At 40.8% G+C, this 13079-nt stretch overlaps 1 protein-coding gene across 2 annotated transcripts in view; it reads left to right on the top strand.

The window, feature by feature from the left end:
- Window positions 1-13079, top strand: part of RCAN2 (regulator of calcineurin 2) — a 213892-nt gene that overhangs the window by 98098 nt on the left and 102715 nt on the right. The window contains exon 1 of one of the 2 annotated variants that reach the window (XM_040983497.1): window positions 9872-10124. The exons of the other annotated variant lie outside the window; for it this stretch is intronic. Within the exon in view, the coding sequence (XP_040839431.1) occupies window positions 10038-10124 (87 nt within the window). The 5' untranslated portion in view covers window positions 9872-10037. Of the gene's footprint in view, window positions 1-9871; window positions 10125-13079 lie in introns of those variants that run through there. 2 annotated transcript variants of the gene reach the window in all.

Genomic DNA, 13079 nt, shown 5'->3' with positions numbered 1-13079 from the left:
ACTCACAGTCATGTCAGAAGTGATCAGGTGACCTAAGTGATCCAGTAACAGCATGAAAAAGAGGCAGTAGTTGCTACTGATAATGGTATAATAATGATAGCTGGAAAACCTTAGAACTTCTTAGATTTATTCAGTTTGAACATTCAGAACATTTAAAATTCCCTGGGTTATTCTGCTAAAGAGCTAAAGTTGAACATTTCTGCCCCCAGGTGCAAAGGTTGACCTAATTATCATTGTAAGTAGCAATCTCAGTTTTTATCCTTTCTCTACTTTATTTGCATTTTTTGTTTGAGGATTAGTGATATTGGCTGGAGATTGAAATGAACAAATGTGTATATTGATCTCATTATCACAAATGAATAAAATTAATGACAGCTTACTCTTGTCATCAATATAATTTTATTTCAGACAATTACTAGGCTCTACTCCAGCTCAGAACTAGGTGTGTTCGTTTGAACTTTTCTCCCTACCTCTGATTTTTCCATCTTTGGACATCTGCAACTGCTTCCTTCCTGGCTTTGTTTACCATCCAGCCCTAGATCACTACCCTGACAGCCAGTTACATTCTAAATATTCTATCCTTAGTGGATTTTTTATCCATACTTTTCTTTGTGCCACATTTGCATCCCTATACTCCAGCCCTTTATTGCTTTCTGACCCAAGTTTTAGAGTTACCAAAATTTACAGTCCTTTCAATTTTATTCCACTCTAGTAACTAGATTTTTACAGAAATGTTATTTATTTATTTTTATTTGAAAGGTAAGTTTACAGAGAAAAGAAACACAGAAAGATACAGAGAGCAAGGGAGGAAGGGAGGAAGGAAAAGAGAGAGAAAACAGAGGAGAGAACTCTTTTGTCTGCTGGAGCACTTCTCAAATAGCCACAATGGCCGGAACCAGAAGCTTCTCTGGATCTCCCATGTTGGATGTAGGACTCAAGGACTTGAGCCATTACTCACTGCCTTCCTCAGCCATAAGCAGGGAACTAGATTGGAAATGAAGCAACCTGAACTTGAACCAGCACCTGTATGGGATGTCAATGCTGCAGGCAGAGGATTAGGCTGTCATGCTACCATGCTGGCTCTAGAAACTTTGTCTTGATTCCCATGCCTCACTAATACTCTGATGCTCAGGGTTCTCCTGAGTGTGGTTGTGACCACCTCTTGCTAATTGCTGTTGTCCTGCTCAGAATTTCTGTTCTGTCCAAAAGGAGGTATTTGTGTTTGAACAAACTCTTAGCATCGCTTACAAGATCTCAATCTATGTTAGTTGTACCAAGTACCCATATCAAATACCCATCTCGCACTGAAGGCTTTCTTGGTTTTCCTCATTGAGTGGAAATTTTTCTCTTTAAGAAACCCAGCTTTTTCCACTGATACTGTTTCCCCCTTGGGAATAAACCTTAACTGTGTGCCACTTTCCTCTGTCTGACAACATCCCCTGCATATATGTATGTACTGAAATTTCTCTTATGTTTCAACAATGACTCCCACATTGTTTATTACCCAGTTTAGTCTGTCGTCATCACTGGCTTAGAGAACTCAATAAACAATCAGCTAATGTCTACTCTCCTGAAGTTATTTTGAGATATTAATTTCCTTCCTTCTTGCCCTTGTTGCTTTGCAATCTAGCCATCACAGCACCATTAGAATTATTTTCCAAAGTACAGATGTGGTCATGTTCTATTCTCCAGAATATTAAAATTTGTATAGCAGACAAGTTAAGAGATGAAGCTTTGGAGACAAATCGTTTGGGTCTCGTCTTCCTGAACTGCTTTTTCAGTTGTTTAACTTTGACAGTATACTTCTTTATCTTAAAACAGGGCCTGTTGTAAAGTTAAAATAGCATAGTGTATATAAGAATGCTCACTGAATGCTTTCAAAGTCTTGACCCTAAATGATCGGTTGTGTAATAGAATGATACAATCTTTTTTTTCCCCTCCATTTTTAAAATTGTTTTTTGATGCAGTTTATTTGGCACTGGGGTCTCCCTCCCCACCCCAAGTTCCCTAACCTCCCGTCTGTAGTTCTTTCCAGTCTCACAATATGTGTCTTTCGTGGATTTTCCCAAGTCCATTATGCTGCCACTGGGGTGTTTGTCTCCCAACCATATAGGAGACTGTCTGTCATTTCGTTGTGAATTCATTCTTGTATCCCAGGACCCTAATGTAGATACAATGAGGATTAGATCTTTGTTATTTATGGGCAATACCAATAACATGATAAAAGGAACATTGACCATCCCAGGTGATTATAAACAATCAGCATCTTATGGATGGTTGATTAATGAATTACATCACGAGATCAATGATACATTCCAAATTTCTATGGAAACACCGTAAAGTAACAGCTGATATTCTACACAGAGTACAGGTATCAGGCCAAAAAGGAAACTTTCAAAGCAAATTACTCAAAACTAATTAGATAGCTGGGATGCCTATAAAGAAGATTAATAAGGTAGAATGAATTGGGAATAGAAAGGTTGCATTGAAAAATCCGTGCTGAAATTTCATGTATCGGTATAGGAAGAAACAGGATGGTCAGCTCTCGCAGTGCAAGCCTCAAGGCTGGTCCAAGAAGGGAGCTTCTGCGGGCCCTTTGCAGACCTGCATGTGTGATTCCTCATGACCGACTCAGGAGCTTGTTACTCTAGTGCTGTTTATGTGTACATGCACATGGAGGGTGTGCGTTGGCAAGGACTTTTTGGATGTTAATGACTAAAACAATGACTGAATCTGCTTGAGAAAAATTGGTTGGAATAATATTAGAATATTTATAATACTTGGGGAAGGGTCGATGGGGTGAAATGCATGAAAGTGCAGGGGTTCAGGCACAATGAGAAACAAGGGCTGTCATCAACTGGGACTTTCTCTACCTCATTCTGCTTATTTCTGAATTTATCTACATTTAAAGACACAAACATAGTCAGCAATAGTCTCAGCCTCTAGCATCCCAGAGAACTGGTGATCTTAACCTGTTTAGTTTAGAAGCTCCTTGGGAGGAATCTGTCCTTCTTGGTCAGGCCTCCCGTCAGACACATACAGCATGGAGGAGGAGGAGAAGCCATTCCCGGAGAGCGCAGTGCCCAGAAGACAGGAGTGCTGAGCAAACACCCATTTTCTTTTCATCCCTGTAATTTTTCAAGAGTGTCTGCTTCTTAGGCAGAGTGCTTCATAGCTTCTGAAGCAGATGTCAGGGATTGGAAGGAGAAATATGTCTTAAGAGATGAATCAAGGCAGGGATAAGACTTGGGTCCAGGAGGAGGGTAAGGCAAAGAAGCGAGGGTGCTTTCTTAAGAGGGTTTCAGGGGTAGGGGAGAGATGTATGAGCAGGAGTGTGCACTTACTGGGCATTGGTGGAATGTGGACAGTCCCCAAATCTGCATGAGAGGTTATAACTGCAACTTAACATGCGCCTTCTGCAGGAGGTGGGTGGAAGAGCAGAGATGGCATTTTTCTATCTGTTCTACCTTTCTAGTATTCCTGCTATTTCTCCTGTACATCTCCTACCCCTGCCTCACCAACTGCACTGCCCAGAATTTTAAGGTACCTTCATTTGTCTCCTCCTCCTATCTCAGAATCACTCTCCCATTTAGAGACCAATTTTACAGACCCAATTTCTTGTTCATATCCCTGGAAGCTGGCTTTCAGAGCAAAAAATAAATTCAAATATTGATTTCCCCATTCATTGTGCTCCCGCTCTGTGGCAGGCTGTGTGGGAGGCAATTGAGGCTGTGAACAGTGAACAGCTCAGAGGAGTCCTGCCTTCATGGAGCTTATATTTCAGTGGGAGAGATGGATGGGAACTGTGCAAGTCAATATAGAAGTATCTTCCAAAAGTCCACAGAAGATGTGTATGATACGGAAATTGCATGCATTTCAAAATTGTGTGTACCAAAATAAATACTTGTTGTACTATGGTTTTTCCACAAACATTTTGAAGTCCTGTTATATAAGAATAGCTTGTGATAAATGCTTGGAAAAGAGATAAAGCTGGACAAAGAGATAGTTTGAGGAATGTTGCTTAGTTTGGATGGAAAAGATGTCTCTGAAAAGGGGGCATTGGAGCAGAGGTTCAAATGCTGTGGGAAAGCAAACCGAGCCAAGATGGGCTAAGTGCAACACCAAGAGGAGCCCTGAGGGGACAGTGTACTTTAAAGGAGTTGACCAGATCCAAGGGAGTTGTAATCGAAGACATGCAAACATTTCTTCACTGCGTGACCAAATGCTCCCTGTTTCTCATAAGGTCAACGCAAACCAAAAAAACAAGCCTCATGGAGTGTGTGTTGAATTTGTTGGAGAAAACATGGGAGTCATGGCTTCCTTAATACAGAGCCTGTTAGGTAGGTGGGTTGGGGCAGTGCTGACGGGATTCACAGGTACAGTGTCCCATAAATGTGCATATAGTAAGAGCTATGACATTCAAAGTTTTACTGAGAAAGTCACATTTTATTCGCCAGATGGGCAGACATCTGATAAAATATTCTGGTGAGAAGCAAAAAGGTACAGTCTCCACTGAGGAGAACTAAGCTAGAAATAGCCAAGTTGCACATGCATCTGTCTTTTAATGCAGAAGTTCTATTTCCAACATCTGTCTCAAAGCTACACAGTGACAGAAATATGAAGACTTGCGCCAAGTATATCCGTGGCTGCATGGTTTATATATTTGAGAGGCACAAAAGCAGAGGGAGTAAGAGTGAATGAGAAACAGAGACAGAAATAGAGCTCTCTGCCATCCATTGATTCATGCCCTACCCACTCCTACCCCGACTCCCTGCCCCTGTACCCAGCCCCCACTTCCTGCCCAATGTCTGCAATGACCAGGACCAAAAATGGGAGCTTGGAACTTAATCCAGGTTTGCTATGTAGGTGACAGAAACACAATTACTTGAGCCCTCAAAATTGCCTCCTAGAGTTTGCATTAGCAAGAGATGGGCATCCAATCTAAGCACCCCATTATAGTGGATGGAATCCTTGAATGACATCTTAACCCCTTGAGTTTCCTGCCTCCATTGGTGCACAAATTGGAAACAACCCAGATTTCTACCAATAAAGGATTAAATTGTACAGTTTTCCATAAATCCACCTAGTGGAATACTACGCAACAAAAAAGCAGAGCTATTTCTACATATTACTATGGATTGATACCCAGCATTTTAGTGATAAAAGCTAAGCAAATAAAATTTGCAAAGTATGCTATTGTGTAAGAGAGGAAAGCTACATATATAGCTTTTACTATTTTTTTAAATGGAAAAAGCTATCAGGGATAGAGATATATGAAAGGTAGAAAATGTGGTAGAGACAGTAATTGAAACTAAATTTGTACTTTTGATTTTTTAAAAGATTTATTTATTTTTATTGCAAAGTCAGGTATATATATATAGAGAGAGAGGAGGAGAGACAGAGAAGACTATCTTCTGTCCAATGATTCACTCCCCAAGTGACTGCAATAGCCGGAGCTGAGCCAATCTGAAGCAGGAGCTCTTCCAGATCTTCCACTTAGGTGCAGGGTCCCAAGATTTTGGGCCATCCTCGACTGCTTTCCCAGGCCACTAGAGGGAGCTGGATGGGAAGTGGGGCCTCCGGGATTAGAACCAGTGCCCATATGGGATCCCAGCGAGTTCAAGGCGAGAACTTTAGCTGCTAGGCCATTGCACCAAGCCCTATACTTTTGATTTTGTAACAAAATATTTAGCATGGTTATAGTATAAACTCAAACAGAAAAATAATCCTTAGGAATCCAAAGAAAAATGAAACAAATGAACCTAATGCAATTGAAGGAACAGTTGAACTAATTCAAAGGACCTGAAAGCGTAACATTTGGTACACTGTTTATGGGCTAGGCACTATGGACAGCAAAGGACTCAAAGAACTATTAAAGTTGTCCTGATAGCATTAATATTGTGATCTTGAGGCTGTTAGGCATGTAATATGGGATAAGGCAAATGCCTGAATATGTTGTTTGTGAGAACCAAGGTACTTAACTGTAGAAGAACAAGAGTAACAGATACGAGATGGATGGTTTCAGCAAAAACTCCGTTGGCCTGAGTCTAAATAAGATTTGCCAGTCTGAACTCAGGGTATATGCCATCCTCAAAATATGTTTATACATTTTCTAGCCCTGTCTACTGAAAAGGCTTATAAACAATATTCAATCCAGTGCAAAGAGCACCTCCAAGTATAGAGATTTTGATCTTGAAATATATTGAAATGCTTACCAAATGGAACTGGAGCTCCTTGGAGAAATGCCTGACTCCTTATCTGGGGCAGGAAATGAACAAGACAGGCCTGGAACATCTTGTCACACCAGACGACATAGTCGCTCTCAAAGACGACTGTAATCTGTCAAAAGGACTCAGGAGCCAACCTGATCAGACTCTCGCTAGCCACAGACGGGCAGTTTGAACATCAACAAGGCAAAACTATAATGGAATGAAACCCATCAAATATGTTTAGTCTTTGGGTTTATAAGGATGCTTTAAAATAATCCCAGTGATTTCCTTTGGAACATAAAAGCTAAGGAAGTCACTAAAAATATTTAAAAATTGAGCCAAACAAAAGAATCAGAAAATCAACTATTTTTATTTCTTGTCTTAAAAATTGTATGATAAATCATCCCTGTTTGTGGAAGTAGCCCATGAATTAATGAAGAAGCATTGCTTTTGTAACTCCTAATGGATAACTCTAAGCATTAAACATGAAAAGCAACTATGAACACGAGAGAAAATCCCAGCTTTAGGTTCCGACTGATAAAGTCCTCAACCCCATCAAATCAAGGGTCTTGTCACACCTGAACCCCATAAGCCTGTGGATCTAACAAGATCACTAGGTAACAGAGAAACTAGTCAAATGACACCATGTAGAGTTGATAAGGAAAATTCAGACTACAGGAAATTTTAAAATAATGTTTTATCAGTGACAACAACACACTGCAAAGAGGAAAGAAAAAAAGAAAAAGATGGAGTGGAGCCAGCATGGTGGCCTAGGCTAAGCCTCAGACTGTGGTGCCAGAATCCCATACCGGTGCTGGATCTAGTCCTAGCTGCTCCACTTCTGGTCCAGCTCCTTGCTTACAGTCTAATACCACAGTGGAGGATCGCTCAAGTCTTTGGGCCCTTGTGCCCACGTAGGGGATCTAAAAGAAGCACCTGGCTCCTGAATTCAGGTCAGCACAGCTCAGCTCTGGCCATTGTGGCCATCTGGGAAGTGATTCAGCAGATGGAAGCCCTTTCACTCTCCTCTCCTCTGTAACTGTGCCTTTCAAATAAGAAAACAATAAAATCGTTTTCAAACAGAGGGATGGAAAATACAAAGGCCCTGTGGTGGAAAAATGTGGCTTTTTTGGGGGAAATACTATAAAAGATCATGGGGTTGGGACATGAAGGGATGAGCGTTTATGTATTGAGGTGGAAAGAGTATTCAGGGCTAGGGACTGTAGGGCTGATAACCATTGGCTAGGGTGACTACATATCCAAGTTGCCTCCAAGGCTGCCATGCCTCCCACCAGCCATAAAAATGCACTTCTTGCTTTGGAGAAAAAGGTCATGAGGGCCTCCTGTTTATAGGAAATGACCATATTATATAGAGTTGAGTCATGGTGTGTGGCTACTTATGAACTCAAGAATTATATTTCAGTCATTGGAAATTTTCCTTGCTCCACGTACCATTTGCCTTGATGTTTGTATTTCATCAAGAAAGCACTATTTACTCCAAACTCTGTCCCCTGCTAAAATACAGATTCCTCTGGGATGGATAATGCTGAGTTGTCGGTTATTTAACGCTAACATAAAGCATTGAAGAGCAGTACTTCTGGGAAGACATTTCAAAACTTGGGAAATGTAGTTAGAGTGTTCTTGTATAGCTGGAAGGAACTTCCAGATGGGAATCACTTCAGAAATGGGAAACTGAGTATGCATCAGAACAAACTATCTCACAGTTGGTGTGTAGGACTCTGCTTCCTGGCCATACTGATTTTGTCTTGCCAAGGCTTATCCCTGGGGCTCTATTTTTGTTGAATTAGCACAGGTGTATTCTTCCTGGCTCCTTCTAAAACATAAAGTGTGAAAGAATTTGGAGTGTGTTAGGTAAACAGAGAAGTGATTAGAACACATTGCTCTTCCTGTTGCAGTTACTCCGTGATTGACTCTGCGTGAATCTGGCAGATGTCACCACTGTGGATGGACTGTCACTGAGATGGTGATGTGTTTTCCTGAAAGTAGTGATGTGCTCAATAGCTCTGTCCACAGATGGAAGCATTTCCTTCCTCGCTTGGTTCCCATGACTTCATGTGGGTTGCTTGAAGTCAGCCATAATAAGAATGTTTACATCATAGAAATCGGCAAATCCTACACTTTGAGTTTATTCTTCCCAGAGAGTTGATTGTGCAACATTTACCTGCTTATCACTGGTATGAAACCTTAAAAAGTGAATTTTAAGATATGCCATAGCACATGAAAACAAAATACTCATTTTCTTGTTTCTCATTTTTGAACAAATGCCAGCAGTATTCCAAATTATATTCATTTTTGCATATACCTTACACTTTAGCTATCATTATGTGTGCATATGCAGAGTCTTCAGAAATTTCATAGATGATACATGTCATAAAAATCTATATGAAGATTTCAAAATATTGATGAGGACTGATTATACTCTGGTGTAAAGCAATGAAGAAGCACCGCAACACTCCTACCCTGAGTCTTCTTTCCCTTTTTCATCTATATGTAAAATTAGGATACTTTGTCCAAGCATGTGTTAAGAAAGAATTGGTCTGTTACAACTCAAGATGCTTTGAGGGTCCTTGATGATGCCATTACACTGTTTCTGTGAATGGAACCTACTGTGGGGTACATGAACTTTTGGGGACCTGAATACCTAATGAAAAAGCAAAAATAATCAGATCTTTTTTCTTGCTCACTCATGCCATGAAAGAAGACATTTCTGTTTTGTTGATTTATTCATTGATTGTGAATCACCTTCTTGTGCCAGACACTGTTAAAGGCTTCGATGCAAAGGTGAATTAACCCTGACTCTGCCCTTCAGAGGTTTGCTCACTGGAAAAGAGGCTGAGAAAGCAGAGGACATGCTCACAATCTCAGGCAAAGCAGAGCCCGGAGGCTCTGACAGTGACCCACATGAGTGCGCCCATTCAGCCCCGCCATCTGTCCCTGCATGAGACATTCGCTATAACCCCTTTCAGTAGACAGCTTTGGACTGAATGACCTTGGAGACAGCTTGAAATCCTGAGCTTGGAAGGGTGCTTTTAGAGTTACTGGTCTGCACTTATGTGCTTCAAATAGCATTTCCACAAACCTCTAATTATCTTCTCTTACCAGGCTGCCTAAATGACAGACAACCAAATCTTTAGTCACTCCAAGAACGAATTTCTGTCCAACCCATGCCCAGGATGCATTTAGGATGCCCAGAACATGTGTGACTGCTCTGAGTGGCATAGAGCAATTAACAGAAGGCAGGCAATTTGCAAAATGCCTCAACTTCCAGCTCATCTCGGAGGCAGAAAATTTTCAGAGCTTAACCTCAGGAGGCTTCTCTGTAGAATTACACCCCCCTCTACCCAGAGCAGGAGCAGAACCTCTGGTGTCAGATTGTCATATATATATATATGGGTTTTTTGCAAACATAAGCACCAGGCTGAAACAACAGCTATGACTCAGTTCTTAGCTAATGCTGCCTGAATTGATTTAGTCTGAGTTCAGATTTAGCACATAATCATGTTCAATTTGCTCCACTGCACTGCCTAGAGATAAAAGGCTTGAGAAAAAAAAATAGCTTCAGCTTGTGTCAGTCTTTGTGGTGATGTCATTGCCATGAGAGAGCCGGGCCGTTCGTTACTCTGCTGTGCTGCCTCAGACGCGGACTGCGTGCAGTGGGAGCCGGTTCCAGGTGCCCGAGCCCCCAGCCACAGTCCCTAGGGCAAAGCAGCAGCCGGCCCGTCCACAGCAGTATCTGTCTGGAGGCTCTTTTCTTCACTCCTAATTCTGAGGTTGCCTAACTCCTTTATTGCAAATTCACGAAGGGGAATGCCAGCCCCTAGCATGGACTGTGATGTTTCCACTCTGGTTGCCTGTGCGGTGGATGTCGAGGTCTTTACCAATCAGGAGGTCAAGGTATGCACCTGCAATCTTATTTTTCATTGTTGCTGCTACTAATGCTGGTTGTCAGAGCCTTTTTAATGTAAGGAAATAAATAAGACTTTGGTTAATAGTTTTACATTTGCAATCTGTCCTTTAGAAAAAAATGTGTGCAGCAAGTACCTGGTTACATTCATTAGAATAAGTTAGGAAAAGAACCAGCATATAGAGATAAGGGATGCCATTGTCTTTTTTTTTTTTTTTTGCTTGTTGTCTTCTCTATTAGGTGACTCCCCGTTCTCTCCTTATCAGTAGATATGTTTCCATATTTTTCTATCTTTGTCAATGAGGAGAATTTGCAAGTCTGGAATATCAAGAGGGTTTTGGAAACAATAATTAGACAAGGAAAGTGCGCATAATAAAAACCGCATCCAGGGCACTGTGATGGTGGGACAATAACCCCTTCACGGTCCATCACTTATATATCTGGTGATATGGTTTCAAATTGAACAAAAGCTGCCCTACAGATGGCAGTTTCAATTTTCAGTTCCCTGGAAACTGAAGTAGGAGAGCAGCTGCTGAAATTTTCTTTGTCAGGCAGAAGCAGCAAATCATTTCCCTTGAAAAGAAAGTTCAGGCATGGATGTATTTTGCATCTTAAGACTTAGCGTCATGTATGCCAGTACCCTGGATCTGCAGCAATTGTTTAATTGTCAAGGGTAATTGTCCTCTCATAATATTCTTATTTGTTTTCCCCTCGTTTGAGTTTATATGATGAAGGCTTCATACTTATAAAATTGGAATTTAGATTTCCTTTTTCATGTTTAATGGAAGAATTCTCATAAAGCTTCTTATTTAAACATTCTCACACGCAAACACACACACACACAAAGGACATTTCATTGTTTATGACAGGATGGAAGAAACAGGGAATTATATTGCATAATTATTTACCATCTGCATCTTAGTTCTTATTTAAAGGAAGATCCTGAGTTATATTGTTGGGTGTACAGGTGACACCTGGTGCCTCCCAGGTGGGGATTTACATGTTACTGGCAGAACACATAGCTTTGTCATTTAAGATTTTAATTTTGAATAATCTCTTTCAACAGAGTCAATGAGTCTTGCATAGTTTAAACATGTGACCCTGTATTTAATTTTGATGCTGGTGCTGTGAAAGTGTCTAACATCTGCACGCTAAGGTTCAGAAAATAAGCATCAAAGGGGTTAGCGCTACTTGTGGTTACATCCAGAATAGAAACGTGTTCAGAGACTCCCAGTCCTCAGTCACACCATAAGCCTTCCAGAAGAGAGAGTCACTGGAGGTCACCAGTTTAAACTCATCTTACAGGGCAGGATGGGGACCTGGGCAGAAACACTTTGCAGCAACCCCTGGAGCAGACTTTGATGCATGGAGAGTAAAGTGTCACAGCTCCACTCTGTCTTCAGCTGGTCTCTGTTGTTTGTATATTTGCCTGAGCCTATCATAAGATATTCTAAACTCTTAGTTCACAAACTCACATTGAGGGAATCTGCATTAGAGACCTATGGTGTAGCAAACATGTGCTTTTACAGGAATGAGTTTGAAGTATATCTATATGAGATCCAAGTATACTTTTTTTTTTTTTTTAAAAAAAGCCTGTGGAAAACAGAGTTAAAAGCTGTTGACTTTGGTGCATGAACATTTTGCAATCCTACATATGGAGGATTGTACAAAGTTCATGTTTCAAGAGTATGCCTCATGGAAAAATGAGACAAAAATAAGCATGTCTTTGAATTCCATCTCCATGAACTTTTTGAAGTTCCCCTACATTTTTCTCTGAAAGACATAAAAGTAGCCACTTGTCTGTATTTCTTAGACAATATTTTCTGGAATTCAGTGGCTACAAAATTCTTATAGCTGGTTGTGTCCGAGTGGTTGGGATGGTTTCTTGGGAAGAAACGGCACTTGAACTGAAAAATACGTAAATTTTATCCAGAAAGAGGGAAAGCGTATCATTGCAGTCAAGTGAGTCAAGCCATTTGACTGCAGTAGGTTCTCTGGGGGAAATGAGAGGGAACGGGAAAAGAGGAAGACCAGAGCCAGATCATAAGCAGCTGACGCTCTTCTTCAGAAATGTATCGGGTTTTCCTGGGAAGAGTCCACCAGAAAAAAATGTGCTACAAATTTTTCCTGCTAATGGCTCTGAATCATGATAGGTTTGTTTCTTTTGCACCTGATGCCCAATAATTTTGGTTCCTTAGTGTTTCCATCTGGGATGTGAAGATAATAAAAATGTCTACCTTCCTGACTTAGTAGGAAGATTAAAGAAACTGTATGTGTCAAAGCCTGAGTCACAGTGAATGCTCAATGTTGCATGTCACCATCATCAACATTGCTATCTCTTTAGACATTCTCTGAAGGTGGTAGGTTATTTTTGCCACTTTACTGGACTGTCTTTCCTCTGAGCTTACAAAGACAGTCCAAGACACAAAAAATATTTTGTTCATCTCACCCCATAGCCCCCCCAACACTTGTTAGCAACCTAGAAAATATGGTCCTCCATTTCAGAACTTTAGTCATAATGTGAAACAGTGGCATTATTATCAAGCCTATATTTTTTAAAAAAGAAAAAGTAAACAAATTGAGCCAAAGAATTTTGCTGAACAAGCCTATGTGCTCCTTGCTCAAAACTGGCTATTACATATGCTCATAAGAACAATTTCAAAGGTAAAATTTTGGGTGTACATAAAAAATTCCCTCCCTCCTCCACATACCTCCTTCATTAATTGCCTCTAATGGATCAGCAGTGGAATGTTGTTCATAACTTCAATATTTACTGTCAAAGAGAAGTACAGGATAAGGGTCCACCTTACATGCTTGCATCCCAGCTGATCTCAGGCCCGTTCTTTCTACACGAGCCCCTGCGCCATGGGGAAGCAGCCACTCCAAGGAGGTGCAGCCAACATAGTAGTTCATTTGAAGGGGATGGAGACATGAGGACATAGAAT

This window comes from Ochotona curzoniae, unplaced genomic scaffold, assembly GCF_017591425.1.
Source record: "Ochotona curzoniae isolate NIBS_2020 unplaced genomic scaffold, NIBS_Ocur_1.0 contig_3819, whole genome shotgun sequence".
Lineage (NCBI taxonomy): Eukaryota > Metazoa > Chordata > Mammalia > Lagomorpha > Ochotonidae > Ochotona > Ochotona curzoniae.
Note: the sequence above shows the minus strand (reverse complement) of the source record. Positions and strands in the feature narration are given on the sequence as shown.